Source organism: Squalius cephalus (assembly GCF_949319135.1).
Source record: "Squalius cephalus genome assembly, chromosome: 5".
Classification (NCBI taxonomy): Eukaryota; Metazoa; Chordata; class Actinopteri; order Cypriniformes; family Leuciscidae; genus Squalius; species Squalius cephalus.
In genome coordinates, this window is record NC_137126.1 from 17,522,313 (window position 1) to 17,549,144 (window position 26,832).

A 26,832-nucleotide genomic window follows, 5' to 3' on the forward strand; every position below is an offset into this window, starting at 1 on the left:
ATATTAGCCCGGTTCTGTCAACACTGGATTGGCTCCCTATTAAACATCGTATACATTTTTAAATATTGCTGATTACTTACAAAACACTAAATGGTGCCCCAGTACTAGAGCGAGCTCTTAACGCATTATAGTCCTTCACGTCTATTGCGATCTCAAAATTCCAGCCAGTTTATAATACCTAGAATATCAAAATCAACTGCTGGCGGTAGATCCTTTTCCTATTTAGCACCTAAACTTTGGAACAGTCTTCCTACCATTGTCCGGGAAGCAGACACACTCTGTCAGTTTAAATCTAGACTAAAACCACATCTCTTTGACCTAGCATACAAATAACACATTATACATTTTTATAATTCAATGTTAGGCTGCATAGATTAGGTCAGCCGGAACCGGGAACACTTCCCATAAATCCTGATGTACTCGTTACATCATAGGAAGAATGGCGTCTACGCTAATATTAGTCTCTCTGTTTATCCCGAGGTTTACCGCAGTCCTCCGGATCCAGGTCGTATCCAGATCTGATGAAGGACCTGCGCCTGGACACGACGACAACGCAGTCCTGAAGTGTCAACTAGACCTCCTTCCCTTCCCTTTACCTCTGTACAGATAAAACATTGTCAAAATGATTCCAGTTCACATTGATATGCGGAAGCGACAAAAAAAAAACGGTATTATGAATTTTTAAGGCCAGACAAGAAATTTGGTGAGGTCATTTTGTAAACAAAGACTACATGCCTGTGCACATATATATTCAAACGCGCATAGCTATAGACTGAACACGTATTATGCACGTACATGCCATCACCGTTTTCACAGATTCGCGTTTTTGAAGTTTACACAGATGATAACGTTTTCAACGCTTGCACCTTGGAACCTATTTCAAGGTTTGCGTTCTCGAGCCGCCGGGCACTGTTGTTGTGCGGATGAGCGGGCTGGAGCGCATTAAGAGTTTTCTGTTAGAATGCTGTCGTGTAAGCACCCCCCTTAGTTAATAACTAATGATCTCTGCAACGGAAGTGAATCAATCAAAACTAACAAAGGTGGACAATAACTTTATTCTAGAGCTGCTGTAAAGCCAAAACAATCTCTGTTACTTTAATTTACTATTATCACTGTAAAGTTGCTTTGAAACAATCTATATTGTTAAAAGCGCTATATAAATGAAGGTGACTTGACTTGACATGACTGGTGGGGAAAACTAAAACAATGGAACACCTGATGAATACTAAACTGAAAGTCCATGAAAGCGAATCTCAAGATGAATGAGTCCAGCTAACTGTGACAAAACATGTCTCTTATAATTATGTTATTTCTGACAAATTATTATTAAAACAATATTCTGACTAATGGTGACACAATCTCTGAAATATATAGCCAGTTGCACTTTGAATATAGCTTTTGCCTTATTGTTCTCATCTATTTCCTTGATCTATTTCTTTCTTAAATATCTAACACCTAATATTGCTTTTAATATATTGCTTATATTAAATACAATCTATGTGTCACTAATTAACTCTTCTGTGTATTCAAAATTCAGTCTCATCATATGATTTAACATCATTTCATTTTATCTCATCAATGTTATGAACCCCTGACAACATAACAGTCCTGAATATGCCAACTGATAACATGGACATTTAAGTTTAATCATATTTATGTCTATGTGTATATTCTTCAATTACTTAAAACTAGCATTACGTTCATTCTAAATGAGTAAGAACCAACACTGATGTAGGCAATCAGATTTTAAAAACAGAAAGAGCTCCACCTGCATTCACTCTAATTTTTATTTTTCATTTACTGAAGCATACACAGGGAATAACATGTTCTGCTTTAAATGTTTGATGCTTAAATGTTTATCGGTTTATTTCTTATCTAGGTACCTTAAAAAAGGTTCAAGTAAACCACCTACATGTATGCTTAAATATAAAATATGAATCCAAGCTACTTTCCTGGAAAACTAACGTAGACAATTATAATACAAAAGTGGCATTACATCACTTGGAAACTGTAATATTCCTTGTATTATGTCTCATAAAACCCCACTCATAGTGAGAAGGATTTAACAGAAATCCAATAACACCACAATATTTTTACAAGAAGCTGCATTTTCCACCAATAAAACGCTGCTTCAGCAGAACTTTTTAAGCTATGTGTTATTAAATAAAACCCAATCATAAAGCTGATAGCACTGATGCCGAATTGATTAGGTTTTCTGTGAATAAGCGGAAGACTGCAGCACGAAAGAGAAGCGCAATTGAGGCCACTAAACTCTGATTGATCAAATTAATGAGCTACACACTGTGTATAAAATGCAAGTGTGTATGCATGTATGCTATATGGAAAATACAATGAAACTATTTATGTATTTCTAAATACCTTGAATATCCAAACTTTATAATTACTAGCATTTTTCACTTCTGAGAAACTAGAAGAGCTTTTTGAACTTATGCAGACGGTCTTTGCCACTATTGCCAAATCAATTACATTTGACCATGTCTCAAGCAAGATGACCATGTCTCATTGTAGCAATAAAAAGCTAGTTAAAAGCAATTTTTCAAAACCTTACTAAATTGGCTGATTGGCTCAATAAATGAGGCAAAGATTCGAATAAATGTTTGTGTTCCTGTGTGTGATTTTGTGCACCATCGAATCAGCGATGCAATCAAACCCATTTGAGCAATCAGACTCTTTAAAACATATCTTTAATTTCCAGCAGAGTTCAGGTCAAGTTTAAGCCAATTGAGCAGGACATTTCAGTTTCTGAGCCTGAGAACATGTTGAAAAAAAATATTGATTGGTTGCATACCTCTGAAAGAATCTGCAATAGCACTTGGCAATTCTCAGCAATTGATGCTGAAGCTGTTAAATAAGTCCAGAGTTAATGCAGTGATGTCTTACCTGTGGGCTTAGACTGGGTCTGAAGGTCATGCTGGTGGAGGACGGGCCGCTCATGGAGGGATGGCCCATGGGCGAGCTGATGACGGGGAACGGCGAGGACAGGCCGTTGATGGGCGAGTGCAGCTGACCCGGGCTGGAGCTCATGGCAGACGGGCTGAGCAGGGGCTGGTGCAGAGGATGGTTACTGATGCCTCGGTGACCCATGGAGGAGCTCAAAGGAGGCGACGAGAGCTGACCGGAGGAGTCTGCAGGACGGCGAGAGGGAGAAAGAGTTTTTTCAGGAATATTTTGCATTATGAGGTAAATAATGCCATTGTGTCTATGTTAGGATATTTTACACAGCTGCTGTTGTGAAAAGGTTTAAGAATGTGAAAATAGAGTGCAAATATCCATTCAATTAAAAAAATTGACTAATGACCAAGATTTTAAGGTTTTCCTTAAACTTTTAAAATAAAAGTGTTTAATGCACAACGTAAACATTTACAAAAAAAAAAGTCCAGCAACAAAAAACTTCTAATTCAAGAAGTCACAGAGAAGGTGCTGCTAAATCATCATAAAACTATGACTATGAAGTTGAATTATTAAAATAATTAATATAACAAATTAATTAAATATACATTAACAGTCGATTTTGGTACATAATAAGACATTATAAGTGGATGTCATGAAAAAAATGAAATGATAAATTATATTTTATATTGATATTATATAATATTGACATTTCTATTTAAAATAAGTGACATGACGTGAAGGCCAAGTTTTAACCCATCCAAGTAAGTGCACACACATTAGGAGCAGTGAGTAGTGACACACACACACACACACACACACACACACACACACACACACACACACACACACACACACACACACACTACAAACTGTGGAGACACCTTTCTATTCATCACACAATCCTGAATTGTTTTTATCATGTTCCCACAAAACTATTGAGCAAAACAACCATTTTCAACATTGATAATAATAAGAAATGATTCTTGAGCATCAAATCAGCATATCAGAATGATTTCTGAAGGATCATGTGATACTGAATACTGTAATTTTGCTGAAAATTCAGCTTTGCCATCACAGGAATACATTCAAACAAAACAGTTATTTAAAAAAAAAAAAGTTATAATGTTTTTACTGTATTTTTGATTAAATGAATACAGCCTTGATGAGCATAAGAACGGTCCCGGTTACTTAACTGTAACCTTGTTCCCTGAGAAAGCGGAACGAGATGCTGCGCTGCTCAGCGCATTGGGAACGTCTTTAGTCATGACCAGCTGTGAATATTGTGTGTAACACGTCGATAGAATTGACCCGGAGGTAATATAGCCTCGGTCGATGACGTCATCGACGCGCACCCGCAACACGAGGCTATAAATAGATGAGCCACAGGTGCATCGTCAGGATATTTTGTCTGAAGAGCAGTCCTGGGACATCTTCAGCACGGCAAAGTAGCGCAGCATCTCGTTCCGCTTTCTCAGGGAACAAGGTTACAGTTAAGTAACCGGGACCGTTCCCTTTAGAAAGCTACAATCGATGCTGCGCTGCTCAGCGCATTGGGAACGAGAATACCCACGCCGCCGTGCTTGGAAATATCTGGACCCCCACGGTTGTGCATGTGCTCACAAGAACGCAAGAAGGCCTCAGACATTAGCTTGTGACGTTGACTCAAGGACATGAGAGCCCGGAGTGGCATGAACATCCAAACTATAAAATCTTATGAATGTGTGCGGAGAGGACCAACCTGCCGCATCACAAACCTGTTGTAGGGGGGCACCCCTTGCCAAAGCACTAGAAGAGGCGACCCCCCTGGTGGAGTGAGCCCTAAGACCTGTAGGTGAAGCCTGACCGCGCGCCTCATAAGCAAGAGCAATAGAATCCCTGTCCCAATGAGACATGGTCTGCTTGGTGGCAGCTGCTCCTCTGTTACTACCACCATAACAGACGAAGAGTTGCTCTGACTTACGCCACTGGCTAGTAAGCCTGGATGTAAGCCTGAAGAGCACGGACTGGACACAGCCTATGAGATTTCTCCTGCTCTGGCGTTGTGAACGGTGGAGGACAGAAGGCTTCTAGAATGACCGGATGTACAGCCGAAAATGGAACCTTAGGCAGGTAATCAGGATGAGGATGCAAAATCACTTTCACCATTCCTGGGGCAAAGTCTAAGCAGGATGGAGAGATAGTCAGAGCCTGCATATCCCCAATTCTCTTCAAGGAAGTTATTGCCATGAGAAAAACCATTTTTAGAGTCAGAAGTTTATCAGACGCTGATTCTATAGGTTCAAAGGGGGTTTCAACCAGACCCTCGAGAACTATAGCTAAGTCCCATGAAGGGATCTTGGTTTTTACAGGAGGCCTCAGTCGCCTGGCCCCACGAAGGAAGCGAGAGAGCAGAGGGTGTCTCCCGAGTGGCGCCCCGTCTACCAAGGCGTGGCAAGCCGAAAGAGCGGCCACATAAACCTTAAGAGTAGCAGGGCATGTGCCTGTTGATAATTTCTCTTGCATGAAGTCCAAAACTGAAGCAATCTGGCAGTTGACTGGATCTACATTGTGTACAACACACCATCTTTCAAAAACACCCCATTTACTGGCATAACTTTGTCTAGTGGAGGAAGCCCTAGCACTTAGAATGGTCTCAATAACGGCAGGCGAAAGCCCAGTGTCCCTCAGTTGGTTCCCATCAGGGGCCAAACGTGAAGATTCCACAGGTCGGGCCTGGGATGGAATATCGTGCCCTCCGCCTGAGACAGAAGGTCCCTCCTCTCCGGAATCGCCCATGGCGAGCCGTCAAGGAGAGATATTATCTCTGAGAACCACACTCTGTTCGGCCAACGTGGCGCTATCAGCAAGAAGCAAGACCCTTGTTGGCGAACTCTGGCTAGAACTCCCGGGAGCAGAGAAACTGGAGGAAACGCATACAGGCGTATCTTGGGCCATGTGTGTGCCATCGCATCCAGACCCAGTGGAGCTGGGTGACTCAGAGAGAAGTAGAGGGGACATTGCACTGTCATTGGGGCATACGTTGGGACATTGTCTGTTGTGAGGCGAAGAGGTCCACCTCCGCTTTGTAAAATTTGGTCCAAATCTGTTTCACTACTTCCGGGTGGAGTTTCCATTCCCCCGTCGGTAGTGTCTGTCTGGTCAGTAAATCTGCTCCCACATTCAAATGCCCTGGAATGTATACTGCCCTGAGTGACAGGAACTTGTTCTGGGCCCAGAGAAAAATCTGCCTCGCTATTCTGTTCAGATTGCGAGAGCGCAGACCTCCCTGGTGATTTATATAAGAGACTGCTGCTGTGTTGTCCACCCGCACTAGGACATGACAGCCCCTCAATTGATGGAGAAAATATTTCAGAGCCAGAAATACGGCCATCAGCTCGAGGCAATTGAATCGAGCTGATGGCCCTCCCATTCCCCTTGAGCTGGACGGCCATCTAAGACCGCTCCCCAGCCCATCAGGGAGGCGTCCGTCGTTAGCAGTCTGCGACGACACGGCGCCCCTAGAGTGGGACCCAAGGCGAGGAACCGGGGTCTGAGCCACGGAGATAGTGTACGAAGCCCGCGGCGCGTCACTTTTATTTGCCTTTGAGGATTGGCTCTTGGAGGAAATCCTCTGGCTTTTAGCCACAACTGAAACGGTCTCATGTGCAACAGCCCCAGAGGAATCACCGTGGATGCTGACACCATGAAACCTAACATTTTCTGGTACTGAAGAACAGTGCGTTCTTGGCCTAGCCTGACTTTGCTCATGGTCTGCCGAATGGTCTCGATTCGAGTGGGAGACAGTTGTGCCCGCATCGTGATCGAATCCCAAACGATCCCGAGATAAGTCGTTCTCTGGGCAGGAGAAAGAACACTTTTCTTGGTGTTGAGTCTCAACCCTAGAGAAACTAGATGAGCCAACACGATGTCTCTGTGTTGGAGCGCCATCTCTCGCGATTGTGCTAATATTAACCAATCGTCGATGTAATTCAAAATGCGAATGCCCTAGAGTCGTAATGGAGCCAGTGCTGCATCCATGCATTTTGTGTATGTGCAGGGTGACAAGGCTAGGCCGAATGGAAGAACCCGAAATTGGTACGCTTCGCCCCCGAAAGCGAACCTCAGGAATTTCCTGTGTTGTGGCAATATTTCTATGTGAAAATATGCGTCCTTCAGATCGATCGTGACGAACCAATCGTGATGTTGAATTTGCGTCACGACCGTCTTGACGGTTAACATCTTGAACTTGAGCGCTTTGACTGTACGGTTTAAGCCTCGAAGATCTAAGATTGGACGCACCCCCCCATCCTTTTCAGGAACCAGGAAGTATCTGCTGTAATAGCCCGACTCTCTCTCTGGAAGAGGAACATGTTCTATGGCCTCTTTGCTCAGAAAAGTTTGCAGCTCTTGTGACAGTACGTGCATCAGCTCCGGTTTCACGGAAGTGAAAACCACGCCGTTGAAACGCGGAGGACGACGAATAAATTGGATTCTGTATCCTATCTGTACTGTGATTAATACCCACGCAGAAATGCCTGGCAGAAGTTTCCACGCTGCCAGACTTTCTGAGAGTGGTATCAATTTTAATACTTCCTTTTGAGGGGATGTTAGATGTTCCGTGTCCTGAATGACGGCAGGAAACAACGGAACTTCATCTAACATTTCGCTGGAAACCGCTGTCCCCCGAAGCACGAGAGGTGGCGGGGATGGAGAGGTTTTGTGAGGGTAACGGGAAGGGGCGAAAAGATCTTGAAAGCGCCCCATCCCGTGAGGGGCTACCCCCACCAGATTGGGCGCCAGACCATTAGGGCTTTCGCTTTCTGTTAATAATAGTCCTGAGGTCTGGCTTGGGAGGTTGCTGAGCGCGGCGAGCCTGTCCCCAGTCTTTACGAGGGGGAGCACGCTCCGCCACGCTCTGCTTTTTAACCTCCCTGGCTTTTGAAGGACCGGGGCGGGGCTGGGTGGCCGACGGCCCCTCCCCTTGAGTGCGGCGAGGAAGCAACTGAACGAAAGCTTCTTCGTGTTTCTTCACCTCTTTAAATCTAGTAACTACTGTGTTAACAGAATCACCAAATAATCCAGAGGGAGAAACAGGGGAATCTAACAGAAACAGTCGATCTTTTTCTTTGATGCCCGTCAAATTCAGCCACAGGTGCCTCTCCGTGCTGACTAAAGCAGACATTGAACGGCCGATGGTGCGGGCCGTTTGCTTGGTCGCACGGAGAGACAGATCTGTGGCTCGACGAAACTCAGAGAACGCTTCCTCGTCGATGGTACTGCCCACACTCAAGTCCTTCAACAGGTCAGCCTGGTACGCCTGTAACACTGCCATAGTGTGCAGCGCAGCACCAGCCTGACCTGCAGCTTGGTAAGCTTTACCCACTAGTGATGATGTTACTCTACATGGTTTAGTGGGGAGGGTAGGTTTCTTTATCAAAGATGCGGCTTCGGGCGAGACATAGCTCGCGAGCGTCTCTTCAACCCGAGGCATCTCCGTATACCCCCGCGACTTCGCACCCACGATAGTCGAAAAATGATAGTCGACGTCGAAGGCACAAAGACGCGAGAAATAAATGGTTTACTCCATGACTTAGACAGCTCATCATGGAGGTCCTCGAAAAAGGGGAGAGACTGATGTTGTGTTCTCTCCCCCCTGCCACCGGACAGAAACCTATCCTCTAGCTTACTACGTTTGGGGGTCTCTTGTTCGCGTGGCCAGTCAAGCTGTAACCTGGCCACCGCGCGAGTAACCACCTCGAGCAATTCCTCGACAGATCTTTTTTCGCGAGAGGAATGCTCAGAGGTGGGCTGCTCGTGGTCCGAAGACCCAAGAGATATATCATCCCCCTCGTGAACCAAAGAAGCACCAGAGCGCGCTTCGGGATCACGAGAAGGGATGCATGGATCTGGTGACGCAGCAAGCGAAAGGGACGGACCTGTCTCTTGCTCGTCATGCAGATCCATACGAGAGCCCCACGATGGTAATGCGGGTGCGGACTGGAAATAGTTCAGACGAGAGCGAAGCATTTTAACTGTGAGCTGGTCACAATGCTCGCACCCGCCTTTCTCTATAGCCAGAACCGCGTGCTCTTCCCCCAAACAAACAAAACAGTAATCGTGTGTATCCAGCTCAGACATGGGATGGGAGCATGGAGGAACACAACGCTTACTGCTTTGTTGGCTCATTTCTCTTCTTTTTTTTACTTTTTAAACTCTTTGTTGTAACGTGAGAGAAAAAGATTGAGAATGAGAATTTTCTGCACACTGCCTGGCAAAACTAACTCCTAGCAAAGATCTGAGAACAGATGAGAGATAGAGAGTGTTTGCGTTCGTTCTGCACATGCACAGAATGGTCTGAAGACAAAAGACCTGACGATGCACCTGTGGCTCATCTATTTATAGCCTCGTGTTGCGGGTGCGTGCCGATGACGTCATCGACCGAGGCTATGTTACCTCCGGGTCAATTCTATCGACGTGTTACACACAATATTCACAGCTGGTCACGACTAAAGACGTTCCCAATGCGCTGAGCAGCGCAGCATCGATTGTAGCTTTCGAAAGGGAACATTTTTTACTGACCCCAAACACTAATGTATATTATTATATATCCTTCAAGAAGCATTATCATGCTAATTATACGTGGGTACTCGCACAGACACTGTGTACATACACACTGTGTTTGACACATTTGTTTGTGTGTGTGGTCCTAGTAAACCTTATACGTTATGGGGATAAAATGATTGCAATATCAGAAATCCTTGTCCTTGTGGGGACATTTTTGGTCCCCATGAGGAAAACAGCTTGAAAAATGTTTGCTTTTTGAAAATATAAAAATGCAGAATGTTTTCTGTGATGGTTGTGTTTAGGGTTAGGGACTGAATATACAGTTTGTACAGTACAAATATCATTATGTCTATGGAAAGTCCCCATAAAACATGAACATATGTGCGTGTGTGTTTGTGTTTGCTCTTCTATACGTATCCTACATATTTACCGTACTGTCAGTTGATTTGTTGACATTGTCTATTCTGATAACACAGTGGACTTCAGCCACAACTTGCCTTCTCTTTACAGAGAGAGTAAACACATGCTGAGAAAACACAGAGGGCTTAATTACTCATCCTTGTTTTCCCCCCACAGCAATAAGACCTTGACTGAAATGAAAACAATATCAATCTTCCTATACATGCAGAAACACATCTCAGGAAAAGGTAACAGTTCAAGTGTCATAGCAAATATTGTATTGAAACATCAGCTTCGGCTTATTTTCCCACTCTGACTATTGTGAAACATTCTGAAGGCCATTAGTCATTCAGTGTGTTTCTCTGGGAAAAGAAAGTTTGTAATATGATTTTTTATTTCTGTCTATTGAAAAGCATGAACACAGTCATGTTATTCTATTAAAATCAGCAAGGTTCACATGTCCATTGACAAGTAACATCTTTACACTGAAATGTAAACTACTGAGCGACAAAACAAAATCACTGCTTATTATAAAATTATGTTTAATATACAATATAGGGATTTGTCACTGTGGGCGGAGCTACATGGCAACTGACAAAATGTCCTGTTACTCATCACGGGCTGCACTGTTAATTGGGACAAAAAAATGATGTCGTTCCTGTGATTTTATCATGTCAGCTCTAATGCTAGCTTACATGGAGAAGACGAAAATGATGAGGAGAACCGTTTATTCACAATAGTGAAGATCCAAAACTGTGAAACAAAAAAACACTCAATCCTGACATGAAACAAATCATAAACTATGAACTTAACAATAAACAATGACATGGATCATGGACCATGGAGCATGGAACAGCATACTATTCTTCAATACATGACAAAGTAACACGGCAAACATGAACAGACATAACTAATGAAACAAGAACCAATGAGAACACGACACATGAAACAAAGTAACCAATGAAAACAAGACACGTACTAAGGAATAAATCAGAACATGACACATGACAAGGAATCACATGACATGAACAGGTGACCCAGTAAACATGAACTTCAAAATAAAAGACATGAAAATATAAACTGAGAACATGAAAACATGAACAAAACCTAAACAGTCGTGACATCAGCAGTTACTTTCTTTAAGAGATATTTCTACTTGATTTGATACATAAAAAATACTTTCATTGGTTTATCTCAATATTGTCAAGTTTGTTGAAAAATATGAAATAATTTTTTTTGACTTGAAGCAGTCCATTTAGATGTTACCACATAATGTTTAGATGGCAAAACAATTGTACAGTGTGTTTAAGTTTAGGCTATAGAATATGCATATTATGACTATGAGTATTGCTGGGTGGTATGACGGTACACCCATAGGTATAGTGTGACACTATTAGATTTTGTTATACCATAGTAAATACATGTGTGCTGTTATCAATGGGCAGTTATTTACATGCTATTTACATTTACATTATGAATTTTCATTTTGGGGTGAACTACCCCTTTAATGCAAATACCAATCAAATACCGAAGATTATGAGGAGCTATGTAAGTTTAAGATTTGTCAGGTTGGATTTACGCCAGGGATTCTTTCCGCCAACCCAAACCAGCCCTGTACACTGTCACCAGCATTTCTCCAAAACGTATCTTAAAAGAGCGGAAAGCTCAAGCACACTCATGTTTTCTTTAAAAAATCTGTCTGAAAGCCCTCGCTGGACAGTTTAAATTGGTTGTGATCTGGTTTCTCATCCTATCTGCATGACAGATTATGAGTCGGCGACAAATGATGGTTGGCGATATGTGTCTCTGACACACCACATACTGTACATGCACACACCTTCTCCCCTGCCAACATATTGCACAACTTTTAGGCACAGGTACATATAGGCATGTACATTCACACAGACTATAAACATCAATACACACCTATACACACATTCCCAGAGCACTGAACGAACATTTCAGATCATAAACAAGGTGTGTAGGAAGATCATTAGAAGGCTCAAAGTTACTTTTCGCCCCCTCTCTCTCACACACACATGTTCATTTATACACCACAAAACTAATTTGAATGAGAATCAGAGCTATTCTGAGCAACAGAAAATTGTGGTTTTCTCCCAAAGATGACCACATGCTGACAGCAAGATTTGCAGCTCAAATCCTTCCTCTGAGAACTACAGCATAACTAAGCATAAATCTGGTCTACACTGAAAAATATGTGGTGTTGGACTTACTTTGAAACAACTCAGAAATTGCAAGTGAATTTCACAAATAGCTACAAAGAAATGGCAAGTAACACATTGAATTAAACATGAAAACTTGCAAAACGTACTCCAGTTAGCTTAGTTTCATTCACAACTTCGAAAAATCATTTGTTACAGTGTACAGTTCACAGAAGTCTCCTGCTTCACATTTAAGTTTATGTCCAGTTTCAAAGCTAAACCAATGGAATACAAAAATAATGTCATTAATATCTCAACACTGTGAGTTTTGGCTCGGTTTTATTTTACTATAGACAACCAGTAGAGTCTCTGTGTCAATTAAGAATATGATTTGGCCTTATCGCGTAAACACAACAATCTTGACTCGACCGCTATATAAATACTGGCACACAAAGTGTTTACTCAATCGCCACAAACACCTACTCACTGAAATGCAAATCAAGGGTGGGAGATAAACAGACTAGGGGATAAGGATATACCGCCAGCCTAAGCAAAATGTATTTGAGCAAAACATCGTTACAGTTCGCTAATGAGGCAGCGAGAAGCAGAGCAGAGGCCTGATTAGTCGGGAGGATGAGGGATGATGGGAAGGCAGAGGAGAGGGTTGACTTCATCACAACACAACACACTGCTGAACCGCATGGACACACAGATGACAAGATCATAACTCGCAATGCTGCAAAGTTTGATGCAAGCAAAGAAAGAGTGGCCATCTTTATAGCTTAACCTTCTAATGTATTTTTTATTTATTTATTACTTTGTACTTATTTTATTTTATTTTAATCCAGAATAAAAACACATACTTAAATGTGTATGTACTGACTGAGCACTTTAATTGTATTTCTATTTTCTTTTCTTTTCTTTTCTTTGCTCTTGTTAATACATTAAATCTATTATTACTTACTCTTTATTGTTATTTTTTTATTTCTCATGGACCTTTTATTATTATTTGTAGTCAGTTTTATGTAAAGCACTTTAAATTTCTTTATTGCTATTAAACTGATTATTAGATACATTTAAATAAATAAGTATGAATAATAATTCATATATTGCATAATATCTCTACTATTATTTAGGGCTGGACCCGAATATTCGAATATTCGAATATTCGAATATTCGTTCGGTGGGTTGGTATTCGATTTGAAAATTTGACATTCGAATATTCGTTTTTATTTTTGTTTTGTTTTTTTTGCACACCTGGGATCCCCCGCGAAATGGTTCTCATTCGCGCTTGAATCGGCGACACACTGGCTGCGTGGCGCGAGCGTCTCAGCTGCGTGGCTGTCCGTTTTTATTTCGGCTCCCATGTTAACAGGTTTGCAGAGTTTGCACACGGCCTGCGTGAGACATGCGTCTCAGGCGCGGTTTGAGCCACGCAGAAAAGCGTGCATGCTAGAAATAGAACTGACCAGCAACTGGAGTGTTCCCTGGCTATAGAGCGCAGAACAGCGGAGTTTGTATGGACCGAAGTGCATGTCTGAGCTTGTGTTTTGGGTTAAGCTGCGTTGCTTTGACATTGTGGAAAAGAAAATAATAGAAACAAAATGTATTAGCCTTTTTACCCGTTATTATCAATCTAAATTAATCTCGTTTTTAATTTAACTTAATTTCGTTTTTCTTTATTTAAATTTTGTTTTTTCTTTATTTAAATTTCGTTTTTCTTTATTTAAATTTCGTTTTTTCTTTATTTAAATTTCGTTTTCTTTATTTAAATTTCGTTTTTATTTATTTAAATCTACCCTTTACTGTGTCAGTAATTTGTTAGTCAGAAAAATATTAGACTACCTTAAAAGTATCGCTTAAGTTAACAAACTGTGTGTGCGTTTTATATCACTAGTGTCCGTTCTCGGAGCATAAGCCCTGCCCGCGTGAGGCGAGCCGCTTCCCGCTCGCGCTATTCTGTAGTTTACTAAAAGTTTATTAATTCTGAACGTGCGGCGTCTTGCGTGTCCATCTAAATGCAACAATGCACTCCCTTGTGAAGTCGATTGGATGAACGGTTCTCGAAATAATAAAAAAATGCAAACAGACGGACAGACACATAGAGAATACTGCCTTTATTAGAGAGAAGAATATGTTCAGCCCCCTCTCTCCGAAGCTTCGAATATTCGATGTTCATTACTACCGAAGCTTCGAAGCTCAAAAAATGGTATTCGGACCAGCCCTACTATTATTTTACTTCAGCTGCAAAGAGTAAGAGTGATAACATTTAAAATATTTTCTTTGTGTTGTTTTTCATAGAAATCTCACCACCACAATGCTATGGTGTTGTTGGTGACTGCCAGGTTGTTGCTATGCAATTTTTGCTATGCATTTTGAGTGGGTTTTAATGTGTTGCTATGTGGTAGGGTGTTATGGATGGTTGTTCTATAGACGGTTGCTTAGTCTGTTGACCTAAGTCAAAAAAGTCATTTTCTCTATGATATTCTTCTTCTAGTATTTATCCACCGGTTTTATTTTGCTCTGCGTCTGTCAGTGTAATACTAAGGCTTATGCATTTGTTTAAATCCCTACATATGAGACCTATTAATAATGATGCTTACCTTAGCACCATTAATATTAAAAAGCATGGTCATCATTGAGTAATCATTACCTCAGTATTATTGATGAGGTTAACATTCGATGACTCCCAAGATTATTATCAACTGAACTCTTTAAACGGGTACAAAACAAGATACTTGAGCTAAAAGAGGGGTGAATCAGTCATAAACAACACCGATGAGTCTGTTTTCAATTCGCTCTAGCTCAGCAGTGCTGCAGAGTCATTTGAATATAGAGGAAGAGAGTGGTTTCGTGGCTTCCTACATTCAATCAGCACATAGTGTTTAAATCAAACCTTCACTAATGTGTTTAGTCTGACACTTCCTGAGCACCTTATTTCTCCTCTCTGTTTCATCCTACTTTTCTTTAACACTGGTCTGATCTTTGCAGATCTACACAAACACGGGTTTGTATCACGCAGTGCGTGTGGCCATCGGGTCCAGGAAGGACATTTAAGTTGACATAATATGCATTACATGCTCACTCACTCACCGTCTCTCTTCATTTCTCACTCTCACTCTCACACACACATAAACATTCTCATACACTCATATATTCATGCGCACATACATATACATATGCTGCAGACAAAACTCAAGACTATCCAGCCCGCTGAGATTTAATTACACTACCAATTTGGTCACATAGCAGTTTGGACTAAAGAATCATTCGGGTTTTGAGCCCACTACAGTTTCACACATCCGGCTATTTCAGATAATCAGCACTTTAGAAAATATGCAGTTGTTCAAACAGTCATGGTGAATAATGCAAAATAAGCAGTTGGATGAATAATGGAAAGCACAATGACTAATCTATATAAGATTCATCTCCGGCTGTCACTTTTAATGAAAACTTTGAACAAAGACAGGATAAATATTTTGAAACTGAATGTCCGGGATTTCCTTTACAGGTTTAATCCCAGTTTAGACACAAAATCTTCACAAATTATTTCATGACAAATTACAACAATGCGATGGCTTAAAACAGATAAACAGGACGTACATTTTACAACAATTCTCATCCTGTTCAGAGAAGAATATAAAAAATTATCTAATGATCTCAATGCATTAGCATTTTTTGTCAAGTGGTACAAAAAACAGGCAGCCACTGAGATATGTGAAAAATTCATGATCCCTATTCCCCATCTCGGTTTTCCTTTGAAATGACGGCCATAATATTTCAATCTCAGTTCCAAAGAGATTACATTTTAAACAACCTTTTATCTCGAACCGATAGACAGAGACTGTACATCACGTATATGACAAAGTGGTCCGTGTAAAAAGTGTTCTGAACAAGTTCAACTGGACACATGATATAAATCTCACTGCTTCCACCTGATTTAGTATCACTTAGAAATTTCATATGAGAATAGCTATAGGAGTCAGCAAGTTCCCACGGTGATTCCCAACTTTTGCTGGCAGAGATGGTGACTTGAGGCGCTTACTCAAGTAAAAAAAGAATGATTGTAAGCTTGACTTAAACTTATAAACAATTGACATGAGCCTTCAACTGGACCTCAAATAAAAAACTTCTGGATGTGAAAAAAGCATTAGGTTTACAAAGAGAAATATTTTCGTATAGAGTAATTCTCATACTTTATATTAGGTGTCTTTAACTATTATGTACTTGCATTAAAAAAAAAAAGTACAATGTACTTATTGTGTTGATGTTGCTGCTACTGAGGTGGAATACGGGTAAGGTTAGGGACAGGTTTAGTGGTATGGGTAGGTTTAAGGGTGGGTTAAAGTGTAAGGGAAGGGTAATCAATTAATTATAGCTGTATTTAGAGAAATTAATTACAGATGTAATTCCATACAGGTAATTATAATAATATAAGTAAAAACATGTATGTACTGTACATAATAAGTGAATTGTATCAAATGATCAATGTTAGTAGTATAGTAGTTCAGTGTTCAGTGCCATTCGTCTTTTTTTGTAGATAAATGGGATTTTTTAATCGCACGGCAGTAAAGATGATCTATTGAGTTAAGTAAAAAAAACCTGAAACTTTCTTTTAGATGACTTAAAGGGATCATCCACCCAAAAATGAAGATTATTTCATAATTTCATACCCTTATGCCATTCCAAACCTATGACATCCTTTTCTGTCAAACATAAAATAAGATATGTTGAGAATTGTCTCAGTGTTTTATATAATGGAAGTCAATGGTCACCAAAACTGTTTGGTTCCCAATATTCTTCCAAATTTTTATTGTATTTTATGTTCAACAGAAGATAGAAAGTCATACAGGCATCAGGGTGAATAAATTATGATAGAATTCTCAGTTTTAGATGAACTATCCATTTAAGTATCAAGGAAATGCCTAGACATTACAGAATTGACCATTAGAAATACAGCACTGGTAATATTGCACATCTCCTCAACAAGCCACGCAATTCACGTCCATAGCGCAAACTGTGAAGGATGGATTTAAATACTCTGCCAACAACCAAACCCTACAATCTGGTTGAAAAGTTGAAACCAGTACCAAAAGGATACTAATCCAAGATGTCGCTGAACATTTCCGCGGACCAGATTGTTTAAGCTGAGCTAATATAAGCATGAGAGCCCAAGGTGATGCACCTGTTTAAAGGTCTTGCTGACTGTGTCAGATATCAGGCCAAGCATCTGCTCTCCTTATGTCCTTGGCATGTTAAAGTAAACATCTGCTTATATTATTTGCTTTATTTGTCAGAACCATGCTAATGTAAAGGCTACAGACACAGTGTCTGTCTGATTTCAGGGCATGGGAAGCTGGTCCCTAAAACCGAAATGTTATCAGTTTCCACTACAAGACTAGAGTGAATGAGACAATCAGATAAGCGTCTCTATAGCGCAGAGAGAAAGCGAGCTTTCTATAAGCCACCTGTGAGATTAAGCCAGTGCTATCTGACACACTCGGCTACACGTGTTTGCACAGAGATGGACAGATATGAACTGCTGGTACGGAGAGAACTGCTCAGCGTCCAGGGGCCAGGGAAAGAGCACATGCATTAGTCTAAATGACACAATGAACATACAGTGGCAACATGTCTGAAAAGATCACAGACCTGGCATGCTTTGAATTCAATGCTTAAAGGATTGATTGACTAATGAATGAACTTTTTTTTTTAATTTTTTTATATGGTCTAGTATGATTGAGTGATTGATCACTTTTTATAAGATAAGACTCAGATAAGTCTAAAAGAGAAATTCCTAAACAGTGGTATGTCTTCTAGAGGGGGTCTCTGGAAAGATTTTAGATTTGGCTTTGTTAAAGAAAATAGAAAAAATATTAAAATGACTAATCATGACTAATGTTTTATTTTTTTATTTTAGTTTATTTTCAAATAAAGAAAACGTTATACATATCTAAGGGTTAAAAACATCATTTTCATTACTTGAAATAAAATAAAATATATAAAAAACAAACATTTCTCATTTTCGTTTAGTTTAAGTGGAAGAACTAAAACGAAAACTAAAACTATACTAAAATTAAAATGAAAAAATAAACATCATAAAAAATATATCAATGATAATAAAATAACATGGATGTGTACAAAATTAAATTAAATGACATTAAATGACATTTTACATTTCATTTTATTTATCTAGAAGCCTGAAATGTAATTAACTCTAAGAATTTGCAATAATAATAGTGATGTTAGCGTATATAAAACGTCACTAAGCAGATGAGCAGATGAATAATTGAAACACATACAGCCTATGGTTTGAGTTAATGAAGAATCACTTCCATCAGCAACAAACAAAAGATTCATGTCTGCTGTTTTAATGTGTGCTGTACATTACAAGCTTCTCCCTGCAATGCCTGACAATAAACCATCATCTCTACAGACCCCTTTCTTCCCTCTTTCTGCTTTAAATCGTGACAGTAGATATCCTGTCATTCTCTCCCAGTCTATCCCTGCAGTAAGATTGCAGGCTGCCCCACTTTTTAGGTTGCAAAAACACAAAGATGCACACACACATTCTTGCACAATCACCGGTGGGACTGGATGGCTGGCCTGGTGCCCTGAGAACTGGAGCTTATACTGTGCGTCTGCCAATCTGAGCCCAACAAGCTGTTTTTAGGGGGAGGCATGTGCATTTAATTTCATTCTCACAGACCATCAATGTCCTGCAAAAAGGCCAATATAAACCTCAGTCACTAAAGAGTCTTCTGAAAAAGCCTTTGTCACATTGCTCTTGTTAAAAGATCAAGAGGAGAGGAACTATTCCTGGATTCTCAAAGCAAAAAGAGCAAGAATTCAAAATGAAAAATGATATTGTTTTTGATACAGATGAGTGAATTGTGTTCATTTTCCTCTATCTCTTCCTTTTGACTGAAGTTAAAAAAAAAAACTGATAGGTGCAGTTTAACAGTGGGACGTCAGAAATGAGATAATATTTCATTGTGACTGTGCCAGAGAGATAAAGAGCTCAGCGAGACCTCAGGAGCTGATTAAAGCTGATACAGCTCCAGGACTGATAGCTTCCCTCCAGCTTCTGTGTAGTTAGCCGCTCCTCTCAATGCCGTGTGTGTGTGCACCATATCCAGAGAGTCAAAATTATGGAATTAGATTGGATACTTAGATTTGAACTAAACTGCTGCTTTTGAGCAGGTTCATGTCATTGTTGTTGTTTTTAACTAACTAAACACTTTATTTTTTATTGAAACAGATCTTTGTTGTCTTGAAAAATGTTTTTTTTATGTATGGATTTTGTTTTATTCTTGTCTTTAAATCATTTTCAATCGTTAAATAGAAAATCCACTAGCCTATAGAAATATGAATTATTACATGTTGTCGCTGTCGAGAAGAAACCTCGTATCTCCATATTGCATCATTTGTTTTCATAAATCATTACTATTGGTTACCCTTTACGTCTATATGTGGGTTTTGCAAATATTTAACCAATGAAAACTATTAAAAAGAGCTTATGACTAAACCTTGCATCTCCAATGGATCCTTAATCTGTCGGGAAAATCTGATAAATCCACCCTGCCTCTATCGTGAATGATGTGACGCACACAGTTTGGACCATCTCTGCTTGTGTGCAGTGCAAAGGTAAATAAAGAACTGGTTCTTTGAATAGGCCTAAGTAGCCTACAGTGTTTTTTTTTCTTTACTCAAGAAACACTATAGATAATGTTTTATGTATTTAAGGAGCGGAGAAAAATTAAATGTCTTAGTGTAGCAGTTGTCGTCGGGTCATTGACAATACTGCCTTAAATAGCCTGTGTGTAGCACTTTATCTTTAATAACATGATATTTTCTCCAAATGACAGAAAAAAATTTGCGCCCACATAGCCACAGTAATCTTTATAACCCATAAGTTGATACAAATTTAACACAATGCACATACTACCTCAGATGCGGCCATTCTAATGGTGGACGAAACACATAGGCCTATGAACTAAATTCTCAGAAATTCGATTGTCAAATACCTTGTAACTCCATTTGAGCTTGGTTTTGGTAAAATATTAATAATATAATGACTCGTGCAAGTGTCTGACCATATATAAAGCAACAATATCAACTTTCACAGTGTTTATATCACAATATTAGCCTGGCTAACGTCAGACCTCGTCTCATTGAGACATGGTCTGGGAACCACATTTTCATTTTCTCGTATTTGAGGCGTGGTTTACGAATGCCCAGAGCCGTTTATTGGGCGCTACGAATGTCTATCAAATGCGCCTGTACGTAGCTCATAGCCAATCATTTCAATTATACCAGATGATGTATGTAGAGCGACAGAAATTCGACGAGGGAGAAGACGAAATAAACTTGCGTTCTGAACTTAGAACACTATCTAAGGCTGCATCGGAAGGTAACTTCGCGTCTGATTCCATGTTGGATCCATAGATATAAACAAACTGCTTCGGTGTGTCGCATAGACGTCGTCATCATCTTGCTGCTCCCTCCCCGTTCTGTGATTGGTTCCCTTTTTGAGGGGAAAATCTGGTCCATGGTATCCAGGCTGCCTAGCAGCATGAATAAAATCGCTCATCGCTACTTCTCATTTTACTGCAGCAAGGCAGCATGGGGAAACCCAGGCTATCACAATATCACAGTGTTTAATCATTTTAAAAATACAGTGTTCTTTCCATTTCCTGAAAAGTAGCGTTTTTGGAGATACAAGGCTTCCGATATTTAAAATCATGATGATCTAAATTTAGAGTGAAATTAACATAAAACATTTCTTGTTTTAGAGACATTTACAAATTATGCACAAATTATGACTGTCAGTCAGGCAGGGCTATTATCATTAACTAAATCCATAAAAAAAAAAATAATAATAATAATAATTTGTAATAAAATAAACATTAACCAAAATAAAATAAAATAAAATTTAAAAAACTTACAATTTATTTCAGCTAGTTGCAAGGCAACATTTATCATTTTTGTTTAGTTTAAGTTGAAGTACTAAAATAACTAAGACTAAAACTGTAAAAACTGTTTAAAAAATAATGAAAATAACTAAAAAATAATAAAATCAACATTAAAATGCAAAAATAAAATCTTATTATAAATATTAACAAAAACTATAATAGTATGTCAATGATGCTAAAATAACGCTGCCCGCAGACGAGGCGTCATTTCCATCAGAATCAACAATTTTGCTAATTTAGTTTTATCAAAAGTTGATACTTCGTTTACAAAAGTAACAACAGTGTCAATGAAGCGCCACATGAACAAGGTTAATATCATTCAGAATAATATTTGTATTGTGTATTGTTTCCAATAAAGCTGTAATTTTTGTCAAATTATGCTAAAGTTGTGAACATTTTATTTGATTGTGTGTATTTAGCATACACAAAATGCTAGCTATTAAATGACCATTATCAAGACAAGGGTGACATGTTATTTGAAAAATGTAAAAATAAAAAAACATAAAAAAAAAACATTTATACAGCTGTCATTTAAATCACAGATTGTTATTAAACATAATTGTAACACATATGAGAGTATTGGAAATGACCATGGCTTGTGCTTCAATAAATTTTGTTCCCTTTCGTAGTCACTCCGAGTTACGTCGGATGACGACGAATGGAGTTTCGCTTAGAAAGCCTATCACCTTCGAGTATATAAAACGAGCCAATGGCAATGAAATGCCATGGGTCTGCGGAATTTGCATAGCGTAACTCCGCCCCACCCTGGGGGTATATAAGGAAGTACGCCGGCAACATGCAGATATGTTTTCGCTTCGGAGCCAAGTTGATGTACTTCACTCCACAGCCAATCCTGAGATTCATCTCTCTTTCTCTTCGAGACGAGCCTCTCTCCAAGTGTTGGTATGACAGCGAGTTCCAGCGAGTGCACATTCCCTGCTTATCTGTGCAGTGATTTGCCAGTGTTTGTGTGTTCTCTCCCTGGTCGCTTTAGCATTTGCGGAGAAATCTCCTTTCTAAAAGAGCTTGCACGCGGCACGTCTTTTTAAAGATGCCTCGCCCGTGCACTTCTGGTTGCGGTCTTCTCATTTCTGACTCTGATGGGCACAATCGCTGTCTTGTGTGTCTGGGTGTTGAGCACGCTAAGGCAGCGTTTGTGGATGAGTACATGCCCATCGCACGGTTGCGGTCGAGACTCAATGACCTTTATGGTAGAGTCCCCTATCCGCACCCCGATCTACGAGCTCCATGAGAGCTGGTACTTCGGCTGGCGGCCAGGGTGACCTGAGGGTTACGGTGTGGAACAGAGCGGCGACTATTCCACGCTCCACACCTCCCTCTACCACCGTGCAACCCGTGAGTGTTCCGAATGAGCCCGCGGTACAGTCCTCTGACTTGCCGCGGGTCTCATTCGGCGCTCCAGAGGAAGATGTGATGTCGATCGCTGCATCACAAGCTGGGCAGGGGTCCTTGGGAAGTGACGATTCGGCTGTGCTGCCACCTTCGGGTGTCTCAGCATTGCCCGAGTCTGATCCCGAGCTGACGGCCATGCTTTCCCAGCAGCCGCGGCCATTGGTCTTGAGTGGTCCCCGACCCCAATGCCTTTTTTCCCGGATGTGCATGAGGAGGTCACGAGGTTCTGGAAGGCACCCTTGTCTTCCCGTGATCGCTCGGCGACCTCCTCCGCCTTGCCTCCTCGATCAGGCGGCTGCCAAAGGGTACACTGGGGTTCCCCAGGTTGAATGCTCTGTTGCGATGCAACTGTGTCCTCAACGTGCTTCTTCCCGTGGCGACCCAAAGCACCCCTCCAAAGCCTGTAGGTTCTCCTCCACCCTCGTGGCGAATGCCTATAGAGCTGCGGGGCTGGCAGCCTCCTCACTGCATGCCATGGCGACGCTGCAGGTCTACCAGGCCTAGCTGTTGTGTGACATGCACGAGGGGAGGACTGACCCAGCACTCTTTGATGAGTTGCGTGCCGCCACCGACCTCGCTCTCCGGGCGACGAAGGTGACCGCACGCTCGCTGGGTCAGGTGATGTCCACTTGTGTGGTCCAGGAACGACACCTGTGGCTCAACCTGGCCGATATGCGGGAGGCCGAGCGGACCCGGTTCCTCGACACCCCCATATCCCAGGCTGGCCTCTTTGGCGGTGCAGTCGAGGACTTTGCCCAGCAGTTCTCGACTGCCCAGAAGCAGACTGAGGCTTTAAAACACGTCCTGCCAGCTGCTTCTGGGCCGCGTCGTGGAGGAAGCCGCAGGAAGGCGCCACAGCCCTCTCCCGCCCCGCGCCCCGCTAAACGCCAGGCAAAACGGCGCTCCTGAGATGGGCTGCTCAGAGATGGCTTTGAGTTCTTTTCAGGAGACGGTAGCAGGGCCGCTCCTTCCCCTGGTGGAGGGCCGGGGGAGAATCCTTGGTTGTCCCACTCCTGCTGCTCGTCCCCCGACGGGCAGCACCCTATTGTGGTTAAAGAAAGAACTCACTCTCCCATCTCTGAGCACACAGAGGTCTCGGGTGACAGTGCGCACCGCCTACGGGCCTCGCCACTCTCGTCCCCCTCTGTCGCCAGACCTCTGCCAGAGCACGCCCCCGTGGGACGCTGGTCCTCCCCTGGCCTCCTCTGGCAGGACGCGGCTAATGACCATGCCCCCGCACCGGGCCGCTATGCCACCCACGCCTGGGCCGGTCATTCCGCCTCGCTGCACCACCGAGGGTACGTCTGTGGTCCGCATGACCCCGCTGGTACAGTTTTTGGGAGCCTGGTTAGAGCTTCCCAGACTGTCGCGCTGGGTCGAGAGGACCATCAGGCTCGGCTACACGATTCAGTTCGCGCGGTCTCCTCCCCGCTTCAGGGGAGTCCGCTTCACTTTGGTCGGTGGCAATGCCCCTGTCATGAGAGCGGAGGTCGCCGCCCTACTGGCGAAGGGTGCGATCGAGACTGTCCCTCCAGCCGAAATGAAGTCCGGCTTCTACAGCCCCTACTTCATTGTACCGAAGAAATCCGGTGGATTACGACCTATTCTGGACCTGCGCATCCTGAACCGCTCCCTTCACAGGCTGCCGTTCAAGATGCTCACGGCCAAACGCCTTTTCGAATGCGTGCGGCCGCAGGATTGGTTTGCAGCGATCGACCTGAAGGACGCCTACTTCCATGTCTCCATTCTTCCTCGACACAAATCGTTTCTTCGGTTTGCTTTCGAGGGGCAGGCATACCAGTACGCGGTTCTCCCTTTCGGGCTAGCCCTGTCTCCTCGCGTCTTCACGAAGGTCGTCGAGGCAGCCCTTGTTCCCCTACGGGAACACGGGGTTCGCATCGTGAATTATCTCGACGACTGGCTGATCCTAGCTCACTCTCGAGACCAGGTTTGCGAACACAGGGACTTAGTGCTCCAGCACCTAGCTCGTCTGGGCCTTCGGGTCAACTGGGAGAAGAGCAAACTCTGCCCCGTGCAGAGGATCTCTTTTCTCGGTATGGAAATCGACTCGGTCGCCATGTGGCCCCCTTGGTGTGACGGCTCACTCCACCCGGAGTGTGGCATCCTCTTTGGGCTCTAGCGCATGGCGCCTCGCTAACAGACATTTGCAGAGCTGCAGGCTGGGCGACACCTAACACATTCGCGAGATTCTACAATCTCCGAGTGGAGCCAGTTTGTTCTCATGTACTCGCTTCAACTAGCCGGTACTAGATTCTGCTCAGGTGTCTTCGCTTGCTCGCCATTCCTCTCCACGGACGGGATACGTGCGATATTCTCCTCAGGTGAGCCTAATAAGCCCTGAGTCTCCTCCAGCACTGACGACGTCAACGCCAGATTTATGCCACCGGCAGCTTTCGCGCTTGGCTAGGTGCCTCCATGTGCATGGTTCCCCCTCTGGGTGACACCCACATATGTATTTCCACTGTAAGCCTCTCTGAGCATGTGTCTTTCCCTTGGCAAGCCACCTTGCCACCCCTGGGGTTGAAATATTCCACCTGCGGCTGGACACCCCAGTGATACTCCATATGCAGCCCCCCGGGGTCATATGTGTATTCCAAGTCCCCCCCTTCGGGCTGGGCATAATTGCATATTTCCACTGAGATATGCTTCCCAGTGTACCTTGGTATTCCTGTGTTAAGTAGGACTCCTTCGTCCGTGCTAGTCTCACGACAGGGAGCTCAGACTTACGCAGGGCACTGGAAGACAGTCGAGAGGTGGCGTGATTAGACTGGGAACCCCATTCGTCGTCATCCGACGTAACTCGGAGTGACTACGAAAGGGAACGTCTACGGTTACGTATGTAACCCTCGTTCCCTGAGAAGGGAACGGAGACGTTACGTCTCCCTGCCACTTCCGCTGTACCGCTGGAACGCCTGAGTTCAGTCTCGGCTCCTCAGCGAAGACATATCTGCATGTTGCCAGCGTACTTCCTTATATACCCCCAGGGTGGGGTGGAGTTACGCTATGCAAATTCCGCAGACCCATGGCATTTTATTGCCATTGGCTCGTTTTATATACTCGAAGGTGATAGGCTTTCTAAGCGAAACCCCATTCGTCGTCATCCGACGTAACGTCTCCGTTCCCTACTCAGGGAACGAGGGTTACATACGTAACCGTAGACGTTTTCTTTGTTTCCAAAGTTCAAAAATAACTGTTTCCTATGTTCCTTTGTTCCCACCAGTTATTAGTTGCCATGGACACTCATTTAAGGATCACACCTGTTAGTCTTTGAGTTAATCATCATTGTGTATTTAAGTTCCTTATTTCCTTCAGTTCGTCGTTTGGTATTGTCGTATGTTACACGCTGTTAAGTTGCTTGCTTTCTTGTGGATTACCTGAGTTTGTTCTTGATCATCTTAGTCAGACCCAAAACGTTACAAGGACAAAAGTGCCCATAGCTGAAGAAACACCCAATTATAAATTATCATCGCTGTGTTAAACTATTTACATTTTCAATTTCATGTCAGCTCAACAATCACGTTTTTTTTTTTCTTCTTTTTTTAAAAAGTAAATCTCAAATGGCAGCAAAATATTTAGTTTTCTCTCACAGGCATCTTTAGTCACTTTATTCACCCAACACATTACACATGTGATGTAGCTCAGCCTGCTGAGGCACCTCGCTTTATGGAGACAACTGCCTCGATCATCAGGAAGAAATTAGCGGAGCACTAAGCAACTCAATCTTATTGGCTGCCGGGCCCGTCCGCTCCATTTGAGGTCAGCCCAGACATTCCAATGGATAATCTTTTCCATCCCTCCACTCTCTTGTCTTTCTCTCTCTCTCACACTCAGTCTGTTTTCCTCAAAGAGCAACTTCAGCACAAGGCTGGCTTTGTGTAGCCTCTTCTTTCTTACTCAGTCAGTGTGTTTTAAGCGAACCGTGTGGAGCTGAAATACATCTCTGCCTTCGTTCCAAGCTTTCCCCTGCACCTTCCAGTAAGTTATTTTCTATAGCAAGCTAGTAATATGAAGCCTCTGAATTAGGGCCATCACCACATCACAAAGCTTCTGGAGAGTAGCTGAGCTATGTTTGCTTCTGGAGCTTCGCCCACTTTTCCCAGCATCCCATTCTTTGTTCTGCTCGCTCTCTCTGAACTTGCAACAAAAGGCTGTAATTATGGTGGGCACAAACCAGAGAGAAAGAGCGATATTATAGCATTCTCTCACACTTCAAATATGCCTGCTCGCTAGAAGTTACAGGAACCCGTTTTGATTTATGCCAGCTGTGGAAATGACAGCTGCTGTGAACTTCTGGAATGGTCGTTTTGATGCAACCCACATATCTCATGCATTCTGAATCACAATATTTACATAAGTCCTCATGTTAAACGCCTGAGATACATATCCTCGCCAAAACATACTGTTGA

At 42.3% G+C, this 26,832-nt stretch overlaps 1 protein-coding gene across 2 annotated transcripts in view; it reads right to left on the reverse strand.

The window, feature by feature from the left end:
• Positions 1 to 26,832, reverse strand: part of rxrab (retinoid x receptor, alpha b) — a 78,435-nt gene that overhangs the window by 29,198 nt on the left and 22,405 nt on the right. For both annotated transcript variants that reach the window (XM_079870604.1, XM_079870603.1), the window contains one exon: positions 2,902 to 3,146. In XM_079870604.1, the coding sequence (XP_079726730.1) occupies positions 2,902 to 3,146 (245 nt within the window). The remainder of the gene's footprint in view (positions 1 to 2,901; positions 3,147 to 26,832) is intronic.